This window comes from Pterocles gutturalis, unplaced genomic scaffold (assembly GCF_000699245.1).
Source record: "Pterocles gutturalis isolate BGI_N339 unplaced genomic scaffold, ASM69924v1 scaffold34968, whole genome shotgun sequence".
Taxonomy (NCBI): Eukaryota; Metazoa; Chordata; class Aves; order Pterocliformes; family Pteroclidae; genus Pterocles; species Pterocles gutturalis.
Genome location: NW_010124497.1, coordinates 13,847 through 39,409, shown reverse-complemented (window position 1 = coordinate 39,409; position 25,563 = coordinate 13,847). Strand labels below are relative to the sequence as shown.

The 25,563-nt window shown below is 34.8% G+C and overlaps 1 protein-coding gene across 1 annotated transcript in view; it reads right to left on the bottom strand.

Annotated features, from left to right (window-relative positions):
* The window catches only part of LOC104465284 (cytoplasmic polyadenylation element-binding protein 3-like), an 82,380-nt gene that overhangs the window by 43,294 nt on the left and 13,523 nt on the right, over positions 1 to 25,563 (bottom strand). The window contains 2 exon segments of the mRNA XM_010078267.1: positions 2,360 to 2,416; positions 14,092 to 14,182. Coding sequence (XP_010076569.1) covers positions 2,360 to 2,416; positions 14,092 to 14,182 — 148 coding nt within the window.

Sequence of the window (25,563 nt, the reverse complement as noted above, 5' to 3'; positions counted from 1 at the left end):
AAACTATATATAAATATTACAAGTATTATGATTTAAAGAAGTTACATAAGTTCTCCAAATTGTTCCAAAAATTACTGGGATGAAATCTCTTTTGAGAATTTTTATTTTACTTATTTTATTTTTCTAAACCCAAACCACAATCTTCCAGCACAGGAAAGACTATTTCTTCTTGGACTAACTTTCTTTAGTAACTTTCCAAGCCCATGGCAAAAGTAATGGATCACTTAGGACTTACATAGTTCTAAATTTCTCAGTTTTAGCTGCATACAAAAGAGGATTTAAATCACAGAAAGTAATTTTTAAGCTTGTGTACTTGAATCTCTGCTTTTATTCTCAAGTCTTCAAAGATTTAAGAGCAAAAAACCAACAGGTTTCACAGTACAATAATTCTAGTTTCTGGGTTCTTAGTAATGGCCAAAAATGGTATGGCCTTGCCTACTAAAGAATGGGAAGGAGAAGAGATTCAGGAGATGAAAAGTATATGGGAACTTATCCAGACTTTTGATTTGCGCCAAATTTAATTCAAAAGAACAATCACTACTATTTTGCATAAACTGCATACTTATGATTCCAGGTTTCTGTAAGTCTGTAAACAGTTAATATTTCAATAAACCCATAACATTTTAAAACTGGGAATGCATAAATACATTTTGTTTAGGTCCCTCCATTAGTTATACTAATCTTTTAGCCATACACCAGGACTATAGATGCAAAGGATCATTATTTTTTATAAACAATTAGATTATATAGCTGCTGTAAAAATTTCAAAGGAATTAGGGAGGAAGAAATGTATTGTTAAATATTATTTCCATTTAAAAGGCAACCCTTTTTTTAGTTTATCTTGCAATGACAGAAATCAGAATAGAATATATTCATCCACTTAAGTGAGTTGTCCCAAAATGAAACAACCCTGATTTAATATAGTACAGTATATAGTAAAGGTTTTTGTATCAGTTTTTCATTCCCATCTTTAAAAATCTGACTCTGTAAGAAATACTGATATGTACTCCATAGTAACTGTTAGTTTTTAAAATTAACTCAAAATGCAATCATAATCACCCATCTTCACAATTATATTCCTATTGCAATCAGCTTATTGAAATGCCCATGTTAGAACAACAAATACATTCTGAGACCAGAATTCAAACAGCAGCAGACTGTACTGTGTAGAACGTATTTACACACATGCACACCCACATGAACAGTTTCCTCTTTTAATAAAACCTTTAATTAAATGGAGTATTTTTCCCAGTTAATTACTTGATTTCCCATAATGTCATGTGCCCATAAGACAACCAGGCATATATGCTAACTATGACAACAAAAACTCTGCAAAATCTCACCTCATCATTAACAGTGTAAAACAAAGAAAAAGAGCACAAGCAAAGTCTTGTAGGTTGCAAAAGCTGGCATTTAAAGCCAAATGTTAAAACCCTTGCATCTTGTCTATTACAAATTTCAGTTCTTCACATTTATAATTATTTTTTAATTCCGTTTGATACTACACAAAAAACTGCAGTTTTCAACTATACACAGTATAACTTACATAGACAGTGCAAAGGCAAAAAATTTTAGAGAAGTTAGTAAATTAATCCTAGCACCTCTAATACAAGACTAAGCAAAAACATGTATTTCAAAATAGCGTTTCTTAGGATTAGATGGACATAAACTATGCTTTGATTTGCACAGTACAGTTCTATAGTATGCTGGTGGTGCCTAACACCCCATCCCCCACATCTCCCACCACATCATAGTAGGCTGTCTCTAGAGCTTCCAGATGCATTTTGGCAGGTTTTTTGAATGCATATGTTCATGACTGGATTTTTTAAAATCTGTTTTTATTTCCAGCACAAACAAAAGCAATAACCTTTCAGCAAAGTTCAGCCCCACACTTTTTCCTCAGCATTTAGATGTCTAAACATTCTTTCCAGTCCTGTCTACATAATGTTTTAGGGAAACCAACATAGTAAATTCTGCCAGTCAATGCAATTGTAAACAAAACTTGTAAAACCTCATCCCAACAAGAAGAAATATCAAAAATTAAACTTACAGATTTAACACACATACACACTCACAAAACAGGGAACAACAAAAAACTGTTTTGTAATATTAGCTATAGCAGGCACATAGCTTCCAGTGGACCACATAAAGCTATTAGAAAACTAATACAAAGAGTCACTAATTCTAGCAATAAAATCAGAGATCATTGATTTACTAAAACCATTTAAGACAGTGAACATAAACTTCTAGGCAAATATTACTACCTATATTTATGTCTGACTGTACAGCTACATACACAGTAAATATTAGAAATAATATTCAACATGATGATATTAGTCACTAGATGTTAACTACTTACTATTAAGAGCCATAATATTGTCTGTTCCTGGATGATGGAAGTTTATCCCCATACGCCCTGCAATGTAAACAAAAGCTATTTTTAATGTTTTTATTTCAAAACTGAATTAAATTAATTAAAATGAAAAATTGCTAAAGGGGATGAATGTCAGGGTGGCCGATTCTTCCATCTACTGAAGATAACTTCCTAAAAATACATATTTAAGATATTAACACCGTAGTACCTTTAGTGCTATGCACTTAGAATACTGAAAATCACAAAATAAACAATGAAATAAATATTTTCAATACATCCCTTTCCTTTGTACTAAGAAAGTATTAAGTTTACCCTTTCAAAAGAAGGCCTCAAAGCTCAATCTTGCTGCAGTTATGCCATTTATAGTAAGCTTCAATAACGAGCACAGCATTACAAAACTCCACTTAACTGGTAAAAATAAAACACCATCTTCCATACTACCTGTGACACCAGAAGCTCTCACATTAACAGATCGTTGGAGACAGCGCTTATACCGTTTTTGTATTCTTCCCTAAGAAAATGCTATTGCTTACTATTTGAGATAAGATACTGGGGTTGGAAGGACTGTTGTTCTCATGGAGTACATTCACATATACTTTGAAAAATATTTTTGACCCATAATATGGGACCATCATATACAGAAGGTTGACCATTAAATTCAAATGAACTCTGCTGGTGCCAGTTTCCAGGAAAACACAGAGATTAAAAATAGTACCAACTCTCTCAGGTGAGATTTAACAATTGAAACCCTGGTTTAAGAAGATCTCTGATGCCTTCAGGAACTGGAAGTGGGAACAAATTCACACACGGTTACTTTGTTTCAAAGGAGACTTAGACAACTAAAACCTACTTGTACAGTCAAAGCAAGAGACGAGCCAACTCTACTACTGTTCGGTTTAGTTTAACTTTTAGGTACTATTTAACTGAGCTGAAGTATAAAATAACTTAACCTGAAGAAACTTTGTAAGAGGATTTTTAATTATACCGCCTGAAACAATTTGAAAGCTGTAATTTATATTAGTCCTTGTTTGGAAAAAGATATAAAAGGATCGTTATAGCCACATAAAAATTTATTTCAACTAAATAATGCAAGTAACTTAAGTTACTCACAAGTGTTGTAATCCATTTCATATGATCTCCATATCTCTAGATTTGTCATTAAGTTTGGGAACTAAGGAAGAAGGCAGTTTACTTTCTTCACTACATTGGCACTCAAATACGGGAACTCAAGGTATCTATATCTATCCACTCACTATACTGAAGACCCAATATAACCATTAAGTTCCTGTACGTCTGCAAAACCAAGTTTTAACATATACTTTTTGACAAAGCAAAACTAAAGCCAGTCTTCTCCAACACAGACTGCTGTGCTGTAATTAATATTCTTTCCGAACAGATGCAACATGAAGTTTCAGAACACTTCTGAAAGTAAGTCACAAGCTGTTTAAGAAAAGCAAATATATATGTTCTTCACATTATAATTTTCTCATTCTTTTTAAAAAAAGTGCTGCCACAATAAGACTATGAAGCAAATGGCACCTCCAAAAAGAAGGGTGGGCAGAAGGGAGGTAAATAAAATTTCCATTTTTATTTTCCAACTCATTGAGCAAAGCTTCTAAGAGACATCTTCATTAACTACTTCAGATTTCCTAATTACAGATATAATTCTCCTGTACATATTTTCACTTTCAGAAACATCTAAGCTGCTATTATTTCAGTTAGCACAAGCTTGTGATAAAATATTTCACAAATCTTGCCAGATCAACAATAATTCACTTTTCCTTAACAGCATATTAATGAGCATGAGGTTACAGTTATTACTTTTAAAGAGAAAAAGTATATATAATAATCTATACTTATAAACTAATACTTGTAATACAAAAAAGGGAACTTCTATGGAACAACTAGAGGAAGATTTGAATGCATAATGCTTGGATGAGCCCTTCTCTTTTCCTTTGCTGAAGCTGAAATTCTTCTGTTTGACCAGCTTCAGAAATAGAATCGTATCTGTGACATCTGGGTTTGTTTTTTTCCTTCCTCCAGGCTGTCACTGGACCAGGTGCTGCTTGTGTGACTTTTTGTCACCTGCCCTTGGCCTGCTATTTTTAAACAGTTCTTGTCAGCTATCTTTTAAGAGGAGCAGAAAATACAAAGCAGCACAAGCAGAAGGGCATGTTCTCACACTGAGCTAAGCAACAGCGTGGGATAACTCTGTGCATCTTCAGAGGTCCTCTAGTGCAGTTCTATAGAAACAAACTAATGGAACACGTTTAAAACACACCTGTATTAAAAGCATTCAAAACAGACTGGTAAGGCACCAACCATATGACAATTTGTTACGAATAAGTATATAGCCATTCATATTTCCTAAAACATTTGAGTATACTGTTGAAGCAAATTTCTTAACTGAAAAGAGAGGCCATATGCAGGTTACAAAACTGCATAATTATCTAAGGAGCAAGAAGAGAGCACAAAAAGGAAATTATAAATTATTCATTTAAAGGTGCAATGTAAAACTGTGAAATGTTATTAAGAATATGTACTTTCAAGGACATATTTGGGTTAAACACAGAAGTGACTACGAGAAAACAATAAATTTTAAGAAACTACATGTATGCTGCTTGGAGCTTTACGAAGTTTATATAAGCACATATTTCTAACTATAGTTTTAAAATGAAATCTCTGGGAAAAAAAAAAAAATCTACTTTTCAAGAATCTTTAAGCACAATAAGCAGAAACACAGAGAAGTTAGAGCACAGAAATTACAGACTCCAGCAGTTCACTTAAGTCATAAACAGGAACCCTTCCAGTAACAACATCCCCAGTACTTGTATTGCCTGTACATCTGCCATTTTCAGTTTGCCTGTCTTGGTTTCACAACTATCTACTGAGTATATTTTCAATTATGTGCTTTTATTACACACACATATTACTGCAGTTAGGCGGCAACAATAATCACTATTTTGCAGGTCTTTTCAATTCCTAATTAAAAAAAAAAAAATCCAGCTGTGTACTTTTTGCTCTTTAACCATTTCAGAGTAGAAACAAGGGTTTAATGACTCTTGTATAACCCAGGCTGCTCTTTTGCATATCTTATATCATTAAATTCCTTAAATTCTCTCTTCTAACAGCGTTTGGAGACACTTTTCTGTCTGGACTGCCGAAGTGCTCTGCTGCATGGCCAATATCATGCTTGTTATGGCAGAGAGCCCAATTCCTTCTTAGAGCACATGTCAAGTATATGCATCTTCTCTTCTGTATTATATTGCAAATAAGATTATCTTAAATGGAATTTAACTTCACCTCATTCTTTGTAGAAAAGTGTTACGATTTTTAAACAATTCTGAAATCTTCCCAATAACTTAAGGAAGCACACTCTTCTCACATAGAAATCTCTTTATTAAATCTTTAACAAACAGATAATCTGGTTTTTTCTTTTAATTGTCTAGATAATTTTAAGTAACATGAACAGTTTTGAGAAAGAATATTGTCCAAAAATAACAAACCTGTGTTATCAGGCATTGTTTTACCACTATTGCAGATTTTTTGACAGTGTTTCGTGCCAGGCTTGCCCATAGTGGTGCCCTTAATCTCAACTTTAAATCCATTATTTTTAGCAGATATCAAGCTTATGAGCACAATCTGTTTACAATAAAGTGTAAAACTGATCTTTGATTTCATCTTTGTATACATGTGCTGGTATTACCATTATGTTTCCATGTGTGAAACAAACATCAGTGATTAACCAGTTCGAGATCTAAAACTACTGTTTTTTCTTTACGAGATTTCTGAATTCATTTTTTCTTGTTATTCATTTTCTCTAAGTGCTCTACAGTTTTTTGAACCTGTGAAACCCTAATCAGCTCCCAGACATAAACACTCCATGAAGAATTTTTAAGATTACAGTTACCTATTCTCATAATTTTCATGTTACAATCAACATTTCAATAAACAATGTTCATTAGTTATATACTGAGTAAAACTTCTTGCACTGTTATACCTCATGGCTTTCACCCAGATTCACCACTTATACCAATTCAGCAATTGGTATTTGGCATAAGATTTACAAGAAAATAGCAAAGCTGGCCTGCTTCTGAGCTGTCCTGAATTTACTGGGAATGAGAACTTCCTCTCACATAGTTCTTTAGATCATTATTTATATCAATTACAAGTTATTACTAGAGACTCCAGCGGCAAGGTCAAACAAAACTGGCAACAGGACTAGGTATGCTATGCTTCCTCAGTAATAATACCTCCTTTATCATTTTTATCTCTTCTATCAAATAATTTCAAAGTTGGTGCCAACAAAAGGCATTCCAAAATAGCAATAGTTATTTGGATGGACAGGTAGCAAGCAGGGTAGAGCAAAGTTTAGAAACAAAAAAGAAAAAAGAAAAAAAAAAATTAAAGCGAGACCAGTATTCCCTCAAACATCTGAAACAAGATTGTTCTGACCCATATTTATTCAGAGGTCTAGTTTACAGCACAACCTAGCACCACCCCCCTCACACACACCCATACCCCAGCTCAGCCATGAGTCTGCTCCGTGATTCACAAATGGACAAAAAGCATGAAGCATGTACGTGCATATAAAAGAATTTTAATTGTTTTTACCTGGATAGACCTCAGACCATTCTCTCTCCTCTTCTCCCAAAAATACAGACACCTGAAGCTGATGCTACACTAACTCAACATACATGCCCAAAAGAATTTCAAAAGCGAGAACTGTGTAAGCAAGGGCCTGCATAAAGAATTATAAAAATAAAAGACAACTTCCTGAAGAAGTTTGTTGTTTTCTGTTTTCTTTTTCTTTCCCCTTCCCCTCCCTCCTTTTTTTAGGTCTATTTGCCATATGTTCACACACATAATTTAAACACCTACTTGGGACTTACATATCTTTTACACACTAACATAGTCAGCAGAACAAAAATACTTTTGTTTGCCAGAAGGGAAGTATGAAACTATTACTGTGTTTACACATATATATTTTTACTGTGCAAATACATATTGTGGCAATGGGAACAGAAGCGTATAATTATCAGTTACAAATACCAGTAATAAAGCTTGCTGATACTAACTTCTTCCTATCACTGACCAAACAAATATATGCCATCAGCAAAGTAACCTATAAAATAAAACAGCGTATAAATTAAAATGCAGTGCACTCTTCATAATTAAATTACAGTGCTCCAATAAAAAAACAAATGTCTTGCATGTATTTAAGTAGTGCAAACATTTTTAGCTTGAAAACAGTTATATTTTCAAAATATTACTACTTCAAAAGCAAGACCTGACGAACAGAAAAAGAAATTTTGCTTTACTTGTAAGGGGTAGACACGTATATGTACACATATACCCATTCTACATGTAGTTCTAGAACTGTACTCAAAAGAGCAATACTGGTATTCTTATTGGTGAATTTTGGGGAAATAAAATAAACCAATATGAAAGCAGACTTTTCTATTAGCAATCTATGCTAAAACATACAAAACAGAAATGAGGAAGAAAAAAATAAAAAAGAAAAAGAGCTTTAGGTCTCTGTGAGGCCACTCTTCAATAGTACAATGAAAAAAATGGAAATAAAGAAAAGGAAAAAAATGTGATCTGGATCAGTACTCCTCAAACTAAACACAGCAAACAAAAAACCCCACCAATCCTGCCTGTAACAGATTCAGCAGGTCAAAGACAAGGACAGGCTGGATGGCAGCTGCAAATTAGGAAGTATGATCATACTACAGGATCATTGAAGAAAGCACTTATTGTAAGAAATATGAACCATTTAATAGTTATATTCTGTACTGAAAAAAAAATTAAAGAGGATTTTCTTAAATAAGCAGAATTTCAAATGGAAAGGTAACATACTCTGTTTCCTTTAAAAGAAAGGATTAGCTTGAGTGGACTAGTTTTACACACAAACAGATGTGCAAACGTATCTGTCCGCTCACTCCAGCACTGAGATTTTGAGAAAGGCTGTTAGAGTACACTTTTTTTAAATGAATGTGTTGCAAAAAGCTCTGAGTGGTACCATTTCTAGGACTGAGATGACAACATTTGTTCTATTTACATGACCTTTGTGTTCAGGTGCTGACTGCAAACACAAACATGATCTATCCACCTTCAATTTTCTCAGGCCACGTGGCAAACTTGCTGCTTTGTTTACAAAAAGCTTATGAACAATCAGGTTTGAACCAAAACCGGTGGCATGCATTGAAATTAACTGAAGATCAAGATGGAAAAATAAAGGTCCATTCTGTATGTATTACAATATTGTCTAAGTTGCATATAATCTTCAAACACTGCTGTCAAACCTCATAAACAACCTAGTTAAATGTAAACAGAAGATCTTGAATTTTACTTAGTTTTCACATGACCTGATACAGTCTTTGCAACAGTTAAAAAGTAGTAACCCCTGTAATTTCAGTTTTCTGTTGTGCAAATATATGGATGCCATTCATATTAAGTATTGAAAAATCAACAAAAAAAGTTTCCCCACAGGTGCTGTTTCTACCTCTGAACTGTTGTATGTTTGTATTTAAAGTCTCAATCTCAGAACAACAAATGCTAAGATAGTCAGGGAGCATGTACATTCTACTGAAATATTATGACATAATGAGCACATATTTTATGTATCCTTTTACAGTATGATATCCATTAAAATTAGTTTTAATAAAGCCTAGTCTTGAAATTCTCCTTGTACATGTGACATCGCCAAACACTCATACTTGAGGACGTGTCACATTGATACTTTATAAAAACCTCAGAATTTTTGTTAGTTGGGGATTTGCACATTACAAAGTTTGTTTCCATTCTGATTTAGAATAAAACCCAAATATTGCAGTTATCTACTGTAGCGGTAAATTTAAAATAAATATTTTGAAGGAACATTACTTTCCTCTCCTCAATTTTATACTTCGATTCAGTTTCATGACCTGTCAGTAGCACATGTGCATAGCATGTGATCTAACATAGCTGAAATATTTAATTATTATAAATAGAATAAAGGCAGCTGCTAGTTACTACTGATCAAAATATTTTTTGTAGATCAGAATGCCTCTGTTTGTGTTGTAATGCAATAGTTTGACACAGATAAGCATATTGCAACAGTGACATATTACACCACAGACAGGAGACACTTTGATGTAGGAAAGAAAGTTTAGTCAGTAATAAGTAGCATTTGCCCATAGCTATTCGGATAATTCAGTTTTTGCCCTATAGTATCAAGTAGAAGCAGTATGTAAATACCAACAGGTTATAAAATACTGCAATATATCCTTTCCTCATTAAAGCAAAAATGCTCTCACATGTTTTTGTAGCATGTAATGTATTTTATCGGCAACTCAGAAAATAAATAAGACAAGTTCAGGAAAAACATCTTAGAAAATATTGCACATAGTAATTTGTTTTTAACTAGAAGCAGCTTAACACTTCTTTTGCTGTAGTTTTTTTCCTCTTTTTTCCCTCCTTTTTGAAAGGAGAAAAGGATTTACAAGTATTGACTGAAAGAACAGTGTTGAAGCTGTCTTCATGGCAGAGAAAGCAGGTAAGGAAGTCTGCCTAACTGTCTTGGAAGAAAATAAAATAAGAATTCCTTTTTAATGAGTTTACATTCTTTAGATCTCAAAGCACAAAAATAGCAAAAATTTTGTAAAGTTACACAGTTCCCAGACTATGAGGGCAGAAATACAGGAACCTACAGCAGGGTACCCCTATCTGGAAGGAAAAGCTGAGAAAAAACAAAGCCGTTTTAGACAGAAACAGAATGAGAGCTGACACTGAACACCTTTTCCTGAGACTGGGCTCAAGATAAAATGCAACGTAGATGGGTAATCTGGTAATTTATCTAAGTCCAGAAACCTCAGAGCTAGGTATCGAGTCTCTCTTACAGCAAGAAACACCCAAAAAGAACTAAGTGACCCTAGGTCTCCTTGCTGGAGAGCACCAAGCCAGCCTGCCAGTCAAACTGAGTTAGCACTTGCTCAATATGAGTAACTCAATATTGCAAGACTGAGGAACAGTCAGCTTCGGCTCCACTAACAATCCTTCAGCCTTTCTCTTGTTCCACACTTGGCAACACCCCCCAAAAAACTCAATCACATGCCATCTCAAGGCCAAGTGGATCATACTTTTAAAAAAATTACCTGCTTTGGTGACCTTGAAATAAACTCAATTTCCATGTCCTGCAGGACAAAGTCTGATCATATGTCAGATTCAGAGAAGGTATAAAGCGTCAACTACTACAAATAAGGGGATGGACTCTTCCTCTCTCACGTCTGAACTCCTCCACTGCCTCCACTGAACAATGCAGAGCATTAGGAACTTGCATCCCAAAATGCGAAGAAAATATCTCAGAACCCTTTCAATTTGGTCTTCACACCAGAACCATTTATGGCTAACCTTCCCATCCACATTCTAATCTAGAGCCCTTGTTCTCTATCCAAAATAATTATTTTTTGTTTCAAGTATCTGCTGGGAAGTGAGGGGGCACATATGCCAAGAGGGGATACATTCCAAACAAAGTTTCAAACTTCAGAAAAACCACCTGCAATATTTTACTAATGAATACAGACAGTACTTCTGAAAATACACATTTGCTGAAGACTTTGTTGCTAGCGGCAGGCTGAAACAGCTGTAGTGGCTTTGTAACACACATTGGAGGCTCCAAGAAATTTACAGCTTTTCTAGAATTAAATTTTTGTGCATTTTCAAAATCAGAGACTTTTGGTACTCTTTTCACCCCTTCTGTTTAAAAATTTGCATAGTAAATATAAAGCCAACTGATATGTAAGTGCTGTTAGTTAAAAATTGTTTGAGAAAACAAAGCTCCTTTACCAAAAGGTGAACAATTAAAAAAGTCATTTGAAAGCCATCTCATTATTTTCCATTGTCTGTTTGGTTTTTAAACCAGGATTTTTATGATTGCTTTGCTTTACTTTCTATCTACACAAGAAAAAGCTGCACAAAACCTAAGAGAGGATAGTAACAGATGCCAGAGGAAGGGAAGATTCAAAGGTGAAACACACCCAGTTTACTATGAAAGACAGACGAGGTACCACAAAGAGGAAGTAGCTCTGAGATTTGGTTAAGTTAATATGCTTCCAAAAAGAGCAGTTGAAATTTCACATAAGAGGCATTCTTGCCTATGAGGAACAGAAAAAAATCAAGCTGAAGTACACATTCAAAAAGCTTCAAGGTGAAAATAAATGAAAATGTGACAATGATTTAAGAAATAAGCAAAAGCAAGCAGAGTTGATCACTTACTTTCTCAAGGTGATTATGGACTAAGAAGTAACCCTCTACTTTAAGAGGAAGAGCCAGAGGAGAGTGGGATAAATAAGAAAAAAGCAAGTGAGTTTAGAAGACAAGATTAAGTGAAGTCTCAGGACAGTGCAGAAAAGGGCAGCAGCTGAAAACCTTCTGCATTTTTGGTAGAGGAAAAGCAGAGAGTTGGAGGTAGAGAGGAATAGTCAAGACCAATTTTCACAGAAAAGACAACAACGAAAATGCAGTAGGAAAGTTATTTGAGGAGTAGATCAACATCTGCAGAAAAATAGGCAGAGACAGAGAAATAACTAATAGTAAACAAGACTTCTCCAACAGTTACTGGACTGGAAGTTGGAAGAGAGCTAAGCAACAAGGCAGGAAGGCCAAAACACGTAAGCAGCACTAAGTGAGAAAATGAGATAGAAAGAGCACATCCAGTAAGTGACAGAAATCCTTGTTAGAGAAGAAGTAAAGCTATCAGTCCCACTGGTGAATGGAAAAGATCAACCCAAAGTTTACAATTAACACCCAACTCTTCGGTTTTACATTTTGAGCAGAAGGAAACAGTTCCTACTGCTTTCAAATGTCCATTTAACTAGTCAGTCTCCTACACAAACTGTTAACATACTAGAGATGAAACTATTAAGTTTGCTTTGGAACGGATATTTTTCTTGAAAAGCATTAAGATACTTAATGAATCCAAGAATTTAATTTCTATCTCATGCTAACCACCAACATTAAATAGCATGATGACACTCAGGTGCAGCTGTGGAGTATGCCACTTGCAATACTTACACAGAAGAGCTCAGCTGAGCATTGGAAACTATTCTCAATAGAATGACCCAACAGCACTAAAGAATTAAACACTTGTACCCATTATTATTTTATGTGCTAATATCCAGATTAAAAAATAATTTAAATGGTTATAAACAGACAATAATAATAGGGTTCATATAGACATAGTCTTTAAAAAAATCAGTCTCAATTTGTATATTTAAATATTGATTTAAAAAATTGAGTTTTAGCTAGATTATAATACATTTAATAAGATAGAATAAATACTGAAATCTACTTAATAGCAATTTAGATGTGGTTTTCTGTGTTTTCTTTTGTTTTGTTTAATTTTATGTTTCTTTAATACCAGCCGTATCAAATGTATATCCATCAGAAATCTCAATTTTGTTGAGCTTGTTTTTAGAAGTTTTGCGTTAACACTTTTTTTTGGAGGACTATGATCAGAACAGATATGAGACAGTATTTCTTGCCATATTAGACTGATGAATAATGGATAAAGACGCATGAAGGCTATAGCACAGCAAATCTCAAGACAACAGTGGACAGTACAGGTTAAAAAGAGCTGTGAGTACAGAACCCAGTTTGGTACGGTTGTAAAAAAAAAAACCTGTACCCAGAAAGATGGTGAAAAAGGCACAAGACCTAAGACCAAGAAAAATCATTTTTCCACATGTAATATACAAACGGAGAGGGGAGCAAATGAGGCAGTCATGACATCAGAAAAGTATGTCTATAAGCATTAGCATAGGAAGTGCCATACACAACTGAATTTCTTCTCTGTCAGTTCCAGTGTCCTGACTTCTTAGAGTTTGGGAATAATTTCTAGCTCAATACCTCCTTTGTATACGGCTTACTATTACCTTCAGTCTTCAAAGTCAGCATGTGAGCAAGAATGTGTACCTATTTTTAAACTTAACCAATCAAAGTTTAAGACAGAGGAGTATGCAGGTCAATCAGGAATTTTTATTCATTGAAATGTCACAACCTTTCACTATTCACTATCAGCTAAGTATTAGAAATAGTTTAATCTCCAATGCTACACCTAGTAGAACAAACACAGTTTAGTAGCATAAACAATCAAAATTTTCCCAGTACTTGACAACATCTAATAGCTTTTGGCTCCTTCTAACAATCTGAAATTCAAACTAAGTTTTTTTTAAAAGAAATCTGAAACAACTGTAGTGAGTAACTTGATACAGTAGTTGTTTCAGAACCCTGTATACTAGCTGATGATCCAAAAATAAGAGTAATAATAACTTTGAGTAAGATGTTGAACATAACAATTGGACTCCATTTGCACTACACATTTTATGAACTGAGTGACTGCAGCAGGAGACCCAACTGCGCAATTTGCTGATACACAAAACCACGTTTCAGAAATGTCAGTTAGATAATATTATGATTGTGCACTTATAATCAATGTATACACATTTCACCTTATCTTCCTACAGAAGAGATGATTATCTTAAGATGGGAAAAGAGAAATTTTATATAACTGACAACTCATTCAGTAGCAAAAAGTTTAGATCAATACTGAAAAGCTGATTTTTGTTTAAACACCAAGCAAGCATGGACATATGAATATTCCTAACCTGTAAAATGATTCCTCCACATTATATCAGCGAAACTCATTGGTGGGCCACTGGCAGGGTAGTGTTTACCTTTCAGAGGCTCATGATCAGTCCTTATCATATCCATTAAGGAATTTTCCAAAGAGTGCAAGTTAAAAGTGTCATAGGGCCTATTCCGGTCCTAGAAGAAGAAAAAAAAAAGAAAAGAAAAAAAAAAAAAAAGAAAGAAAGATAGTTACAGAAAAAATCATTTTCCAACACAGGCTCATTTCTTATTTTATAGAACTCGAGCACCCAATTCTACATTTCTTTGACAGAACTTTTTATATTACACTAAAAATTTTGATAAATATAAGCCTACAGTTGTTAAAATGATACTGCTGCTTTCACCAGTACAGCTAGACGGAGAGGCTTTTTAATACTTATCAAAATATATGTACACACATTAGTTAATTCTAAAAATTATCATTTAAATAAGAACTTAGAAATAAAGCAATATAAATGTTTACACTGTAGAAGTGAAACTGTTTCAGAGTTAAGAGATTTTTGTTTTACAGCTTCATCATCTGCCTCCTGTCACAGTGCTACCTTAACATTAGAGCAGATGCAAGCAATGCTCAAGATGCCAGCAGGCACATTTGTTCCAAAACATAACAAGTAATTCTTCAAATGTCTAACATGAATCTCATAGGTTTAAGGAATGTACACTAGATGCAAGACAAAACAAAAAGCAAGACAGGATATGCAATACTTTCAGACTAGGACACTCAAAACTGGAGCGAGGGTTGGTTTGCATTGTTTGAATCTCTCATTTTTAACTTGTCATAATTCAGCTTCTGTTTTTTTAAAGCAAGTAAAAGGAAAAAGAAAAAAAAAAACACTACAACCTTTAACAGCCCTACGAAAATAACGAGTTTAAAAATTCAGGACCAATCTTATGAAGGGAAAAAATATAACCATACCCATATATCTAGAGAACTGTACACAATGGGACAGCATAACTGAATGGTCTCCTTGTTGTAATACTGTTTCCAAAAAACATTAATTTTCTTATTGTCATAATTATCATAAAAAAGCAAAGCACAAGTATATAAAAGATAGCAATTTTTCTTTGTACACTATATTATGCTACAATTAATAAAGAGTGGTATAACATTCTACTGTGTAAACTGGAATTTCATTGTAATATGCCCCAAAACTTCCTGGAACAATGTTTTCCACATGCTGGTTATTACAAGGCAATTTTCTTGCTTAAAAGAATACAACTTAAGATCCTCAGACAAGCACCACCAGTATCCATAGAAGATATAACACAAGTTTTGTCTTAATAAGTATCATTCCTCTTGAACCTTCTTTTTCTTAGGTTGTCTTTAAATAAAACTAAGGGAGAGAATGAGTTCACTGATATAATTAATTCTTTCAATATTCCTGTTCTGGAATTCAAATAAATACATGTTATTAAAAGTTTGCTGTTACAGAGACTCTGAAATACAGATCTTCCTCCTGACAAAAATCTCATGTTCCCACAGTCTGCCTACTCTACAGTGAAAATCCAACTTCCGTTCTCCAACATGCTAGTTTTGTATTTTCTATAAGAGGACTAGCATTATTTTCTTCACACATGTATTTCATCTATCAAGCATTTTTTGGCAGTCAAACATGATGTCCAAAGAATAATACTTGAATTCTGTTAGAAGCTGTACTAAGCAGTAAAGTTCAAATGAGCTCACTGATTTCCAGTTTTCATTGTTGATGATTTTTATGTCTTTCACAGCTGCTCAGAATGCCAACATTTGTATACTGTATTTAAAAGAGTACTTGTCCACTTATCCAAGTGGATCAACACATATGGAATATAAAGAAAGTGTATGTCCAGGAAATCTAAAACAGATCTTCTGAAAACCAAACCAAAACAAACAAAAAAAACCCTCACCAAACAAACCAACCAAAACAAACAAACCAAAACAAAATGAAAACAAACAAATCAACCAACCCAACAAACCAAAAACCCAAAACCCTGAGGTATATTTTTTTCTGTAGCAGAAAACTTTATTTTAGTTAAAACAATCCACTGCTTGGTAATATGTAGTAGGAGAGAAGAGTTTGGTTTATTTCATACTCACTCGCTTAAAAGAAATGCAAGACTAGATTGAAAAGAAAAAGTGTAACTTGCATATATTAAGAAAATTCCATTCTTGTAATACATTAGCAATTTGATTAAATAGGACTCCCTCAAAGCAAGAATTTTAGTGGCCTTTTTCTATTTGTTTCTTTTAAATACCATTTAAATATCTGTACTGTGAATATATAAGGAGGTCAGGTGTTAACAGTACTGAACTATGGCATCTTTTTGAAGAGAAAATATGAAAGCAAACATACAGTTTACATCATAAATAGAAGTGGGGAAGTATTTTTCAGTCAGATCAGTCCCCTGATCTGGTTTACTATACAGCTATAACAGAACTGAGCTGGCAAAACCAACACTGGCAGTAGAATGAAAGGGCAGGACTGCTGCTTTTTGCCACACTGATCATTTATTCCAGCTTTAAGCATTCCTCAGATTAGAGTCTTAGAGGCCAGAAGAAGTGAGTTCACCAGAGGACACAGCCTACAAATTGAATTTAATTGTCCTTTATTAACATGTGTATGTTATATTTTAAGTATGCTACTATAGCAGCAAGTCCCTGGGAGGTCGTACTTTGTTCTAAAACTTCCCTAGGAGCTATGCATGTGGACACATGAAAAAAGGGGAGAGTATAGCAAGGCTACACAGGGCAGGTGTGCTAGAATGTAGGATCCTTCTAACCTTTTAAGGGGCGTACAAACCTGCAATTTTGTACTGTGGGGCGATCAAATGAACGAGGTAGCTCTGATACTTAGCTACATAGGGCTACTATGATTTTTCTTAGTAGCTTTCATTTCAGTAGTAACTCATTGGTACTCAGCAGATTTGAAGATTGTTTCTGAAATTCAGCAATTGCTTCCAAGAAGCCTGGTGCTTTTGCACACACACGTACAGGATGATCTTTCATTATTTCTCAGCATGAACAGGTTCTCCTGGTTTTGTGAACTGATACTGTTCCATCTCCTGGATTTGCCTTTTGCATTGTTTCCACAGGCTACTGATCTACTGCCAAACAATCCCAACAATGGAAACAATTCATAAAGGTTCTTAGTATCACATGAGAACTTTCAAAAGTAGTTCTGGGACTAGACCCATGAATGGAAAACAAAATATAAACGACAGAATGATAAAGAAGAATAAACTTGGAAAGGCAGTTCGAAAATCCATTAAATCTGGAAAATCTCCTGGGACCTTCTAGAGAAGACAAAGATTCTAAGACCTCCATAGACAAACTACATTATGGATAAAAGAAAAATCTGCAGCTACAAGATACTGCCCTTGGCTACACAGCAATCATTAAGCTAGCAAAAGATTTAAGTCCGGCCTGCCCAGGTTGGATTGTACTTTTGCTGTGCACAGACAGCAGCTCCTTCCTTGTTAGGTGCTAGTGTATACGGCAGCATATTTCAGTTCTTACAATACTCTAGTCTTGAAAGAAAGAAAAACAGCATAGCAATAACAAATCTTAGAGAAGATATGGGTCACAGAACTTTAAAGCCCAGCCCCTGGCTGCTATTTTTATGGTCAACCATGACACAGACTTCCTCAAAGTGTGTATGTTAAGCTTAGTGAAAAATTACAAATGCATATGCAGGATCAGATTTTTGAAGGATCACAAAGTGAAATGGACCTCCAGTTGAAGCTGGGTCTCAGTTTTCTACTTTTAAATATCTTACTTGTAAGGCTGACTAAAAATATCACAAAATACAGTGTCTATAGTCTGTCTGTTAATCAAAAAAAAAAACAAACCTGAACAGTAACTTTGCCAAAAAATAACTGCAGAGTCAAGACACTAAAATGAGAAAACACAATGATTTGTATTTTACACTTTTGTGCACATGTATTATGCTAGTCTTTAATTACATAATCTTAACAACTTTTCAGAGGTCTCCCGTCACCATCCAATACACACATAACCAACCAGCTCCAGGAACGAATCAAAACAGTGGTTTGAAGAGGTCTGTTTATCTCTAGGACAGATGCCTGTGTTGCTTATTCCAGGACATGGTGGAGGCGTAATCAATGTGTCAGCAAATTCCAGAAGGGGAAAAGTCACTATTAAAGTTAAGGATTATCTTAATTATGAAACACAGATTACTTAGCAGTACCTGAAGTACGTAATTGACATGTATGTGTATCATTTAAAATCAAAATAACTTCTTCCCTTTGTCATACCCGGTAATGTGGTGTGCTTTGTCCTGCCCCCTTCAGACTCAGAGCATGGGCATGTAAGGGTAAGGCATACCTAAGCAGTACTTCAGTTCCCTCCCAACAGATAAACAAATGGTATCTTTACTGGTAAGAGGGAAAGGTAACGATTGAGAAAAGAATATATGACTACATTATAGATGACAAAGCCAAGACCAGATCTATAGCTGGGGACATAACAGGTGTCAAGTGGACCTTCATGCAGCCTGGCCTCCTTACGACCTCTGTCAGGTTGAACAGGTAGCCCACAGTAATTGGAACTAATTAACTGAAAAAGGAAACAACCAACATATCCCATGGCACAGACACGGAGAACATGCACCTTGCTCCAGAAACCAAAGATATACCTTCTTCTTCTGTATCTGCAGAGGATTATGGCAGTGGAGATACTTCATGATTAACCAACTAAACGACAATGAAAAGTTTTACCCTGAGAAGGCATGTAAGAATTTAACATTGCCCAAGCCTAGCTATCGTCCATATTCAAAATCCTTAACCAAACATTTATGCAAAACCTCAGCTTCCTAGACCCTTCCAAAGATGCATTTCCCTGTGTCTATATATTTCAGTCCATCTGCTGACTGCCTATTAAGCTTCCAAGCTTTCTACATTCTGAACAATATATCAGTTTCAGTAATTTATCTCAGTGTTCTACATTTTCATGCTGCCCTAGATTTTCAAGCTTCCTGCACCAGTACATGGCACAACGCAGCTCAACTCAGCAGCCCAGCTGATGGCCTCCACTCACTGAACTCTGTTCCAGGAGAACACCAAACTCCAGTGAGGCTCACAGAAATGTCAACATTTTTTACTTACTAGATTCTGGAACATTACATGTAGTATTTCGATGAGAAGGAAGACATGAGATCCTGGGGAACAGCTAAAATTCTTATGGCTTAAGAAACTTCCCTAACAATGCAAACTTCTTCGGTGTGGTCACTGCTGTGTTTCATTCTCTGTGCCTGACATTAACCTGGATTTGGATTGCTAAACCTTGCCAACTAAAGCTGAAGTCAATGGAAGCACAGCTTTTAATAAATACAGGGTAAAATGCCAGCACTGTTTTAAACTGGACTTGCTCACTCTGTTCTAGCACCTGCAGCAAGGGTTATTACTAAGATCACAAGGAAAACAAGTTTGTCTTGCTCCACTATCCTAACCCAAAGCAGCAGGAACAGCAACTCCAAAAAAAGTATTACAGAAGTTCAGCTTGGGACATGCTCAATCTGCCATGATGGAGCACATGAATGATCACACACAGCAAGCTCTAAATATTCACTGGGCAGTCTTCAGTTCCTAGCAGGTTCAGCTGTGATGCAATTCCACTTGCATTCTCAGGAAAGTGAAAAAAAATACTTCAAAAGGTAGGAAATCTGAGGAATATGGTCACACAGTAAAGTAAAATGATCACTTTTCAAAAGAAAAAAAAAAACTGTAAATAGCAAGTGTTACTTCCTTTTCAGCTTGGTGCTGTAATGCTGTCAATAACAACATGACTGATATCACAGATACATACAGAACTGGAATAAACAGAAATTTCCATGATTTTTTCCTTATATTGGATTTCATAAAAATATAAAATAAAACAAAGCAAATAAGAAGGCATAAAATGTAGGTAGGAGGGGAAAATAGGGTAAATATATCTGTGCCCATGATAAAAAACGTTGCAGCAGATACCAGTACTAAGTCTTAATAGAATTTTAATTCCACTTTCTTTTTGATCTTTCCTGTTAATTTTGGATAGTATTAAACTAATCTGGATTTATTATGTTCCTTTACTGCAACAAAAAGAGGAATGTTTTCTGATGTTATTATTGCTCTTGGAATGTCTATAGAAGAAACACATTGACTTTTCATACATTTGTCTTTTCTCACTACCAAGTGTAGCACATTTTAATTTCATGGGTATTTAGAAGTTCACTGGGCAAAGGTGAATTTTTTTAAGCTTGTTCAAAAAAGCTTCTAATAAAAATAAGGAAGTTTAATACAAATATAACACAATATCTAATTGTATACAGATTATGGAAACAGTTCCACACAATTTGTAAAACAACATTTCAGAACTCTAGTTAACAATATTTAATCATCTTGTCTGTGTTATATAAACTTCTATAGCTAACATGCAAGAACTCAGATCGAATCCAAAACCCTTGAAAACTTGACCTACTCAAATAACTTTTCCACGAAGAAAGGTAAAGGTTGTATTCAAACTTTACCCACATAGAAATTCCAAAGTTCTAAAATGTTACAAGAAAACTACAATCTTTCAGTGAAATATCTGCATGTTTTTGTTTCCAAATGAACTAAAAAGCACAGAAATAGGAAGAGATACAACAGGCATTAGATAGAATTACAAAAACTAATACATTATTCAGCTTAAAGGTCATTTTACTTTGCAGTTAAGATGAGATTCCTTTTCTGTACACACTTAATACACATACAAAATACACATAAAAATGTTCAGGCTTTATAGCTGTAAGACTTGGCATCATAATCATTGAAACAGAATATCCTGACAAGTAACTGAATATTCAATATTTGCTTGTAAACTGCGGGGAAGAAAGTAATAGAATTTACCCTGCCTTTTCCTGAATAAAGGGGGTAGCTACTGGATAAAAACTCTGTGTATGTATGTGTATATGTATGTATATATCTATATATAGATATATACATAGTTTGGGGTTTTTTTTTATTCTGTATTATATTGTTCATTTCTTTCATCAGAGCCTTACTAAGTGTGTTCTTTGAAGCACCCTTAGCTATTCTCCAATAGAGACTCATACCAAGTGTACTACTTACATGATCACTAGTGTGATTTCTCTACCTCAGATTCAAAGACAGTAAAGCACCTAGTCAAATGTTTAAATCATCTAACCTAATGCTCCAACAGGAAACACTGTTTATTACCAGCAAACAGAAATATAATACACTTAATATTTCAACCATCTTCCTTTTGCCATCAAATCATTTAGACAATGTGTTTAAAAAACCCAAACAAAAACCCCACAACAATCAAACAATCAAATGAATCTACAAACCAGCTATTATTCTTACACCCATTACTTTACTGTAGGGAACAATCTGCGGACATTACAACTGACTGAACACTCACTGACAGGATTTATGTTTAGTCATATTTTGTTCAACATGATGCTTTAGATAAAAATCTGCTTATCAGTCCTGCTGCTGAATACATCTCAAAAAGCTGATGCATCACTTTCTATTATAGTTACTGATTCCAGTAACAAATGGTTCTAACACTTGTAAAACATAGGATTAAAGTAGTTATACCCAAGATGATCATCAATTCACAAAAACAAGCAAGTGGAAAAAAAAATATGTCAGCAGTAGAATTTACAAGGCCATTCATTATACCCTTGAGCTATTAAAATGACATAATTTAACTGGTTCATTGGCCTGCTGTGCAAGAGTTCAACCCTGATAAGTTACCTTTGGGCTTCTAGCACTCTGTTCGGTAGAATGATGCCTGTGCCCCATAGCAAGGAAAAGCTAACAATGACCTCCGAACACCTTGCCACCTAAATCAGCCTGAGTTAAATGCAAATCTCAAATCACAAGATGAAAGCACTACAAATATGCAAAGACTGCAAACAGAGGAGAAGGGAATGTTGGGTATGCTGCAGCACGAAAGGATCTGAATGATCATGCTCTGCAGTATGGACCAGATAACGTAAAAGACAGTAGAGACATTCTGTAGGGAAGCTATTGTCTCAGAAAAATTTAAAATAGGAGCAGTCTGTCTCATAATTTTATAGGATAATGAGATAAAACAGGAGATAGACAAGAATACAATAACAGTCAAACAGATGTCTGAGCACCATTGCCCAGCAGCTTCATTTACTATGGCCACCATAGTAAAAGAATCTCAGGGATTTCTCTAAAACAGAAACAGTGGTTTTGTGTACAGTTACTGATAATCAGTAACATGGGCTACATTGCTCAGGTTAAAAAAAGTGTCACTGAAATGTTTAAGCCTTGTGACAAACAAAACATTGTCTCTCACCCAAACTCATTGAGCTTTTAAGAACAATGCGACTAAAATGTCTACCTGGCATATTTCAAGTGAGGCCCTGTTCCATTTCTGTTGTGTTCAGGAAATAGTGCCTCCTGAGCAAAAAAACTTGTAGGTGCCAGAACTCCAGACAGATATTTCAACAACAACAAAAAAAAAAAAAACAAACCACAAACAAAAAAAACCCAAACAAACAAAAAAAAAAGAGGTAAGACATTTCATCTGCTCACACAGGACAAGATCTTCACCTACTGGTTTGGAGAACTACCATTAGAGAGGACAGTAATTTTGCCATTTCAACGCCAATATAGCCCTTTACTTCTAGAAGGAAAATGTTAAGTATAGTGGGAATAGTTGTTCAGTAAGGGGTGAGGGGAAGTGGGGTCATCTACCAATATTTACACGCAGGCCTAAACCAGGCCACAAACACTCTCAATGAAAAACAGCTTCCAGAGAAGACAAGGAGGTGGTTTTCAATGTGATGTCCCTTTTTATCCAGCAGGATTTAAAGAAAATGTTTAACCTATTAGCTGCCATATACTTTTAATTACTAAAAATACTCATGTAAGGCTGTCCAAGTCCTAACTTTACATTATTACAGCATGATTAATATGCATGACAAACTGTGGTGCAAGAATTTAAAACATCCTTTAAAGAGGTATACACAAAAATCCACTCTGCCACCTACTTCCTAATGGGGATTAAGAATTAGACAGCAAATGTTCTCCATTCTGGGACTTTATCAGGGACATAATCTACCACAGAATCCCAAGCTGTCACAGCCACCTTCTCATAAAGGAAAGAAGACTATAGGCTCTCTCAAGCTGTGCACCTACTTCTAAACATGAGTTGAGGACTCCTGTATAGCCACTGGGAGGCAATCCTTTTCCTAAAGTGTCATTATGTTAGAAATTTTAATTTAAGAACATTCACTATTAACTGATCAGCTTCAAAGCTGCATATATACAACTGAACAGGAGATAAACAGGCGGTAAACAGCAGAGAATAGCAACCCAGAGACCACTCATAGCGTCAAGCTCCACTTAGAAGAAGGAAGGAGTGAAGGAGAGTAAAAAAAAATCCCAGCCCCGAATTATATTTTCATTAGAAGCAATACTTCAAGTCAACTATACACAAGCAATTCCATTTCCAATCAAATTTTGTAAGCAAAGAAGTTTTTCTGGTTGCAAGAACAGAATCATCTCATGTATGAAAAATTTCAGTTTAATAACAAAATCAAGATTAATATATTACATTATATCATAATATGAATACATTAAAATAGTAACTGAATCACACTATGTACACTTGCATCTTTTATTACCTAAGGAGCTTAAAGGCATACATGATATGAGGAAAAGAACAACTGTCTCATGTACAAGGTGCCTGTATACTTATGTTAAAACCCTGGAAAATAATTAGAAAAGGTATGTCTTCCTTTTGGAAGAGAAGAAGCCACAAGCATTTTTTGTGTTGATAGGGGTTGCGCCTTCAAAATACTGCTGCACATTTGGATTCAGTGAATTAAAATAATTCAGAAATCACATACAAGATATGCAAGTACATGTATGAACACACAATTAACCAAAAGGAAACCTTCTTTACATTAACTCCTCACAGAAAGTGGAACTATACTTACAGGAGCAAGAAAAATGCTTTCCTTTCACATTATAAGAGCTAAACTGATTTAGTGCAGGGCAAATTTAGTAAAGATTGCTCCAGAGAGGGAAAATGTCTCCAGATAAAAGCCTACCTGATTTGCAACAGAATTTTCCTTTTCTGTACAAGGTAATAAAGATTGACACGCACCTTAAGTACTGTTGCTATAACGAAAGAACCAGGATGTTCATCCACTTAAGTACATTCAGGGAAAGCATAACAAGTTCAGCATGAATACCTTGGCCAACAAATGTTGAAAAATGTATGAAAAAGACTAGCAAGACTGATAAAAGAATTAAACAAAAATATATCAGAATAAGTCAGGAGAAAACAATGTAGCCTTCATAACCGGCCTTCATATACTGAAGGGAAAAATCAGGTAAGCAAGGGTAAACAGTAGACAGGTAAACAGTAAGAGACAAAGCAATGTCACCTATCCAATTCAATAATGGACAACAGGTGCAGGTGAACACTGTAACCAGTCTGTAAGGCACAGTTAGTGTAGTGACTAGAGCTAGTCCAGGTAAGAATGTCAATAATGTGTTTATCCGAACAGCAAAATAAAAATGGAAGAACTGCAATAACTGAAGCAGGATATGAAACTATAGATGACAAACACTGTTTCTAGCTTTTATGACTGAAATTCAATTATGTCTTCTCTTCAAGAAACAAAAAAGCAGAGATAATGTAGGATACATTAAAGAGGCAATATCCTGGAAAGTATGATTTCTGGTTCTTGAAAGAATAGGACATGGCTGATCTAACAAGGACTTCAATAGAGCATTTCATATGGTGCCACATGCAAAGCAACTACATAAGTGGGGAAAAAATGGTAAACAGTGCTACTGAGATAAGAAAGAAACTGACATAAAGAGAAATGACAGTGCTAAACAGAGAAAGTTGCTGAAGAAAAGTTACTAATGGGTTTCTTGAAGAAAGACAAATCTTGAGACCAATTTTGTCAATAATGTTGGTTATTAAAATAGGAACATGCTAGTAATATTTACAAGATATCATCAATACAGATGAGACCAGCTCATCATACAGGAAAAACTGAATTAATTCAAAGAACTGCAGCAAAGCAGGATGATATTTAATAGCACTAACTACAAGGTCATGACCTCAAGGACTAAATTTTTACTACAAACTGGGATGTCATTGACCAGAAAGTAGGACATAAAAAGACAAGAGTTCATCAGTTAATTTCTGGACAATTATAAACTTCAAGTATAAATGTTAAGTGCTAAAAGGCAAATAAAACTGCAGGCTGTATGAAAATGATACTTCTACTAGGGTTGCCTTTTGCATTTATCTACTTCTGTATTCAGAAAAAAAGCTATATTCATTGTATTTATTCTTTTAAATTATTCCCCTTCCGCTATACACCCAACAGAGCCAAGGACTGAGCTATATTTTGAAACAGTTCAAGTTTATATTCAAACAAGGCTACTATGTAAGCAAAACAGCAAAACTTCAGTTTCTCTAGAAAGCAAAGCCTTCCAAACTAATTGTAAAATTTACTGCAACCCATTTTCAA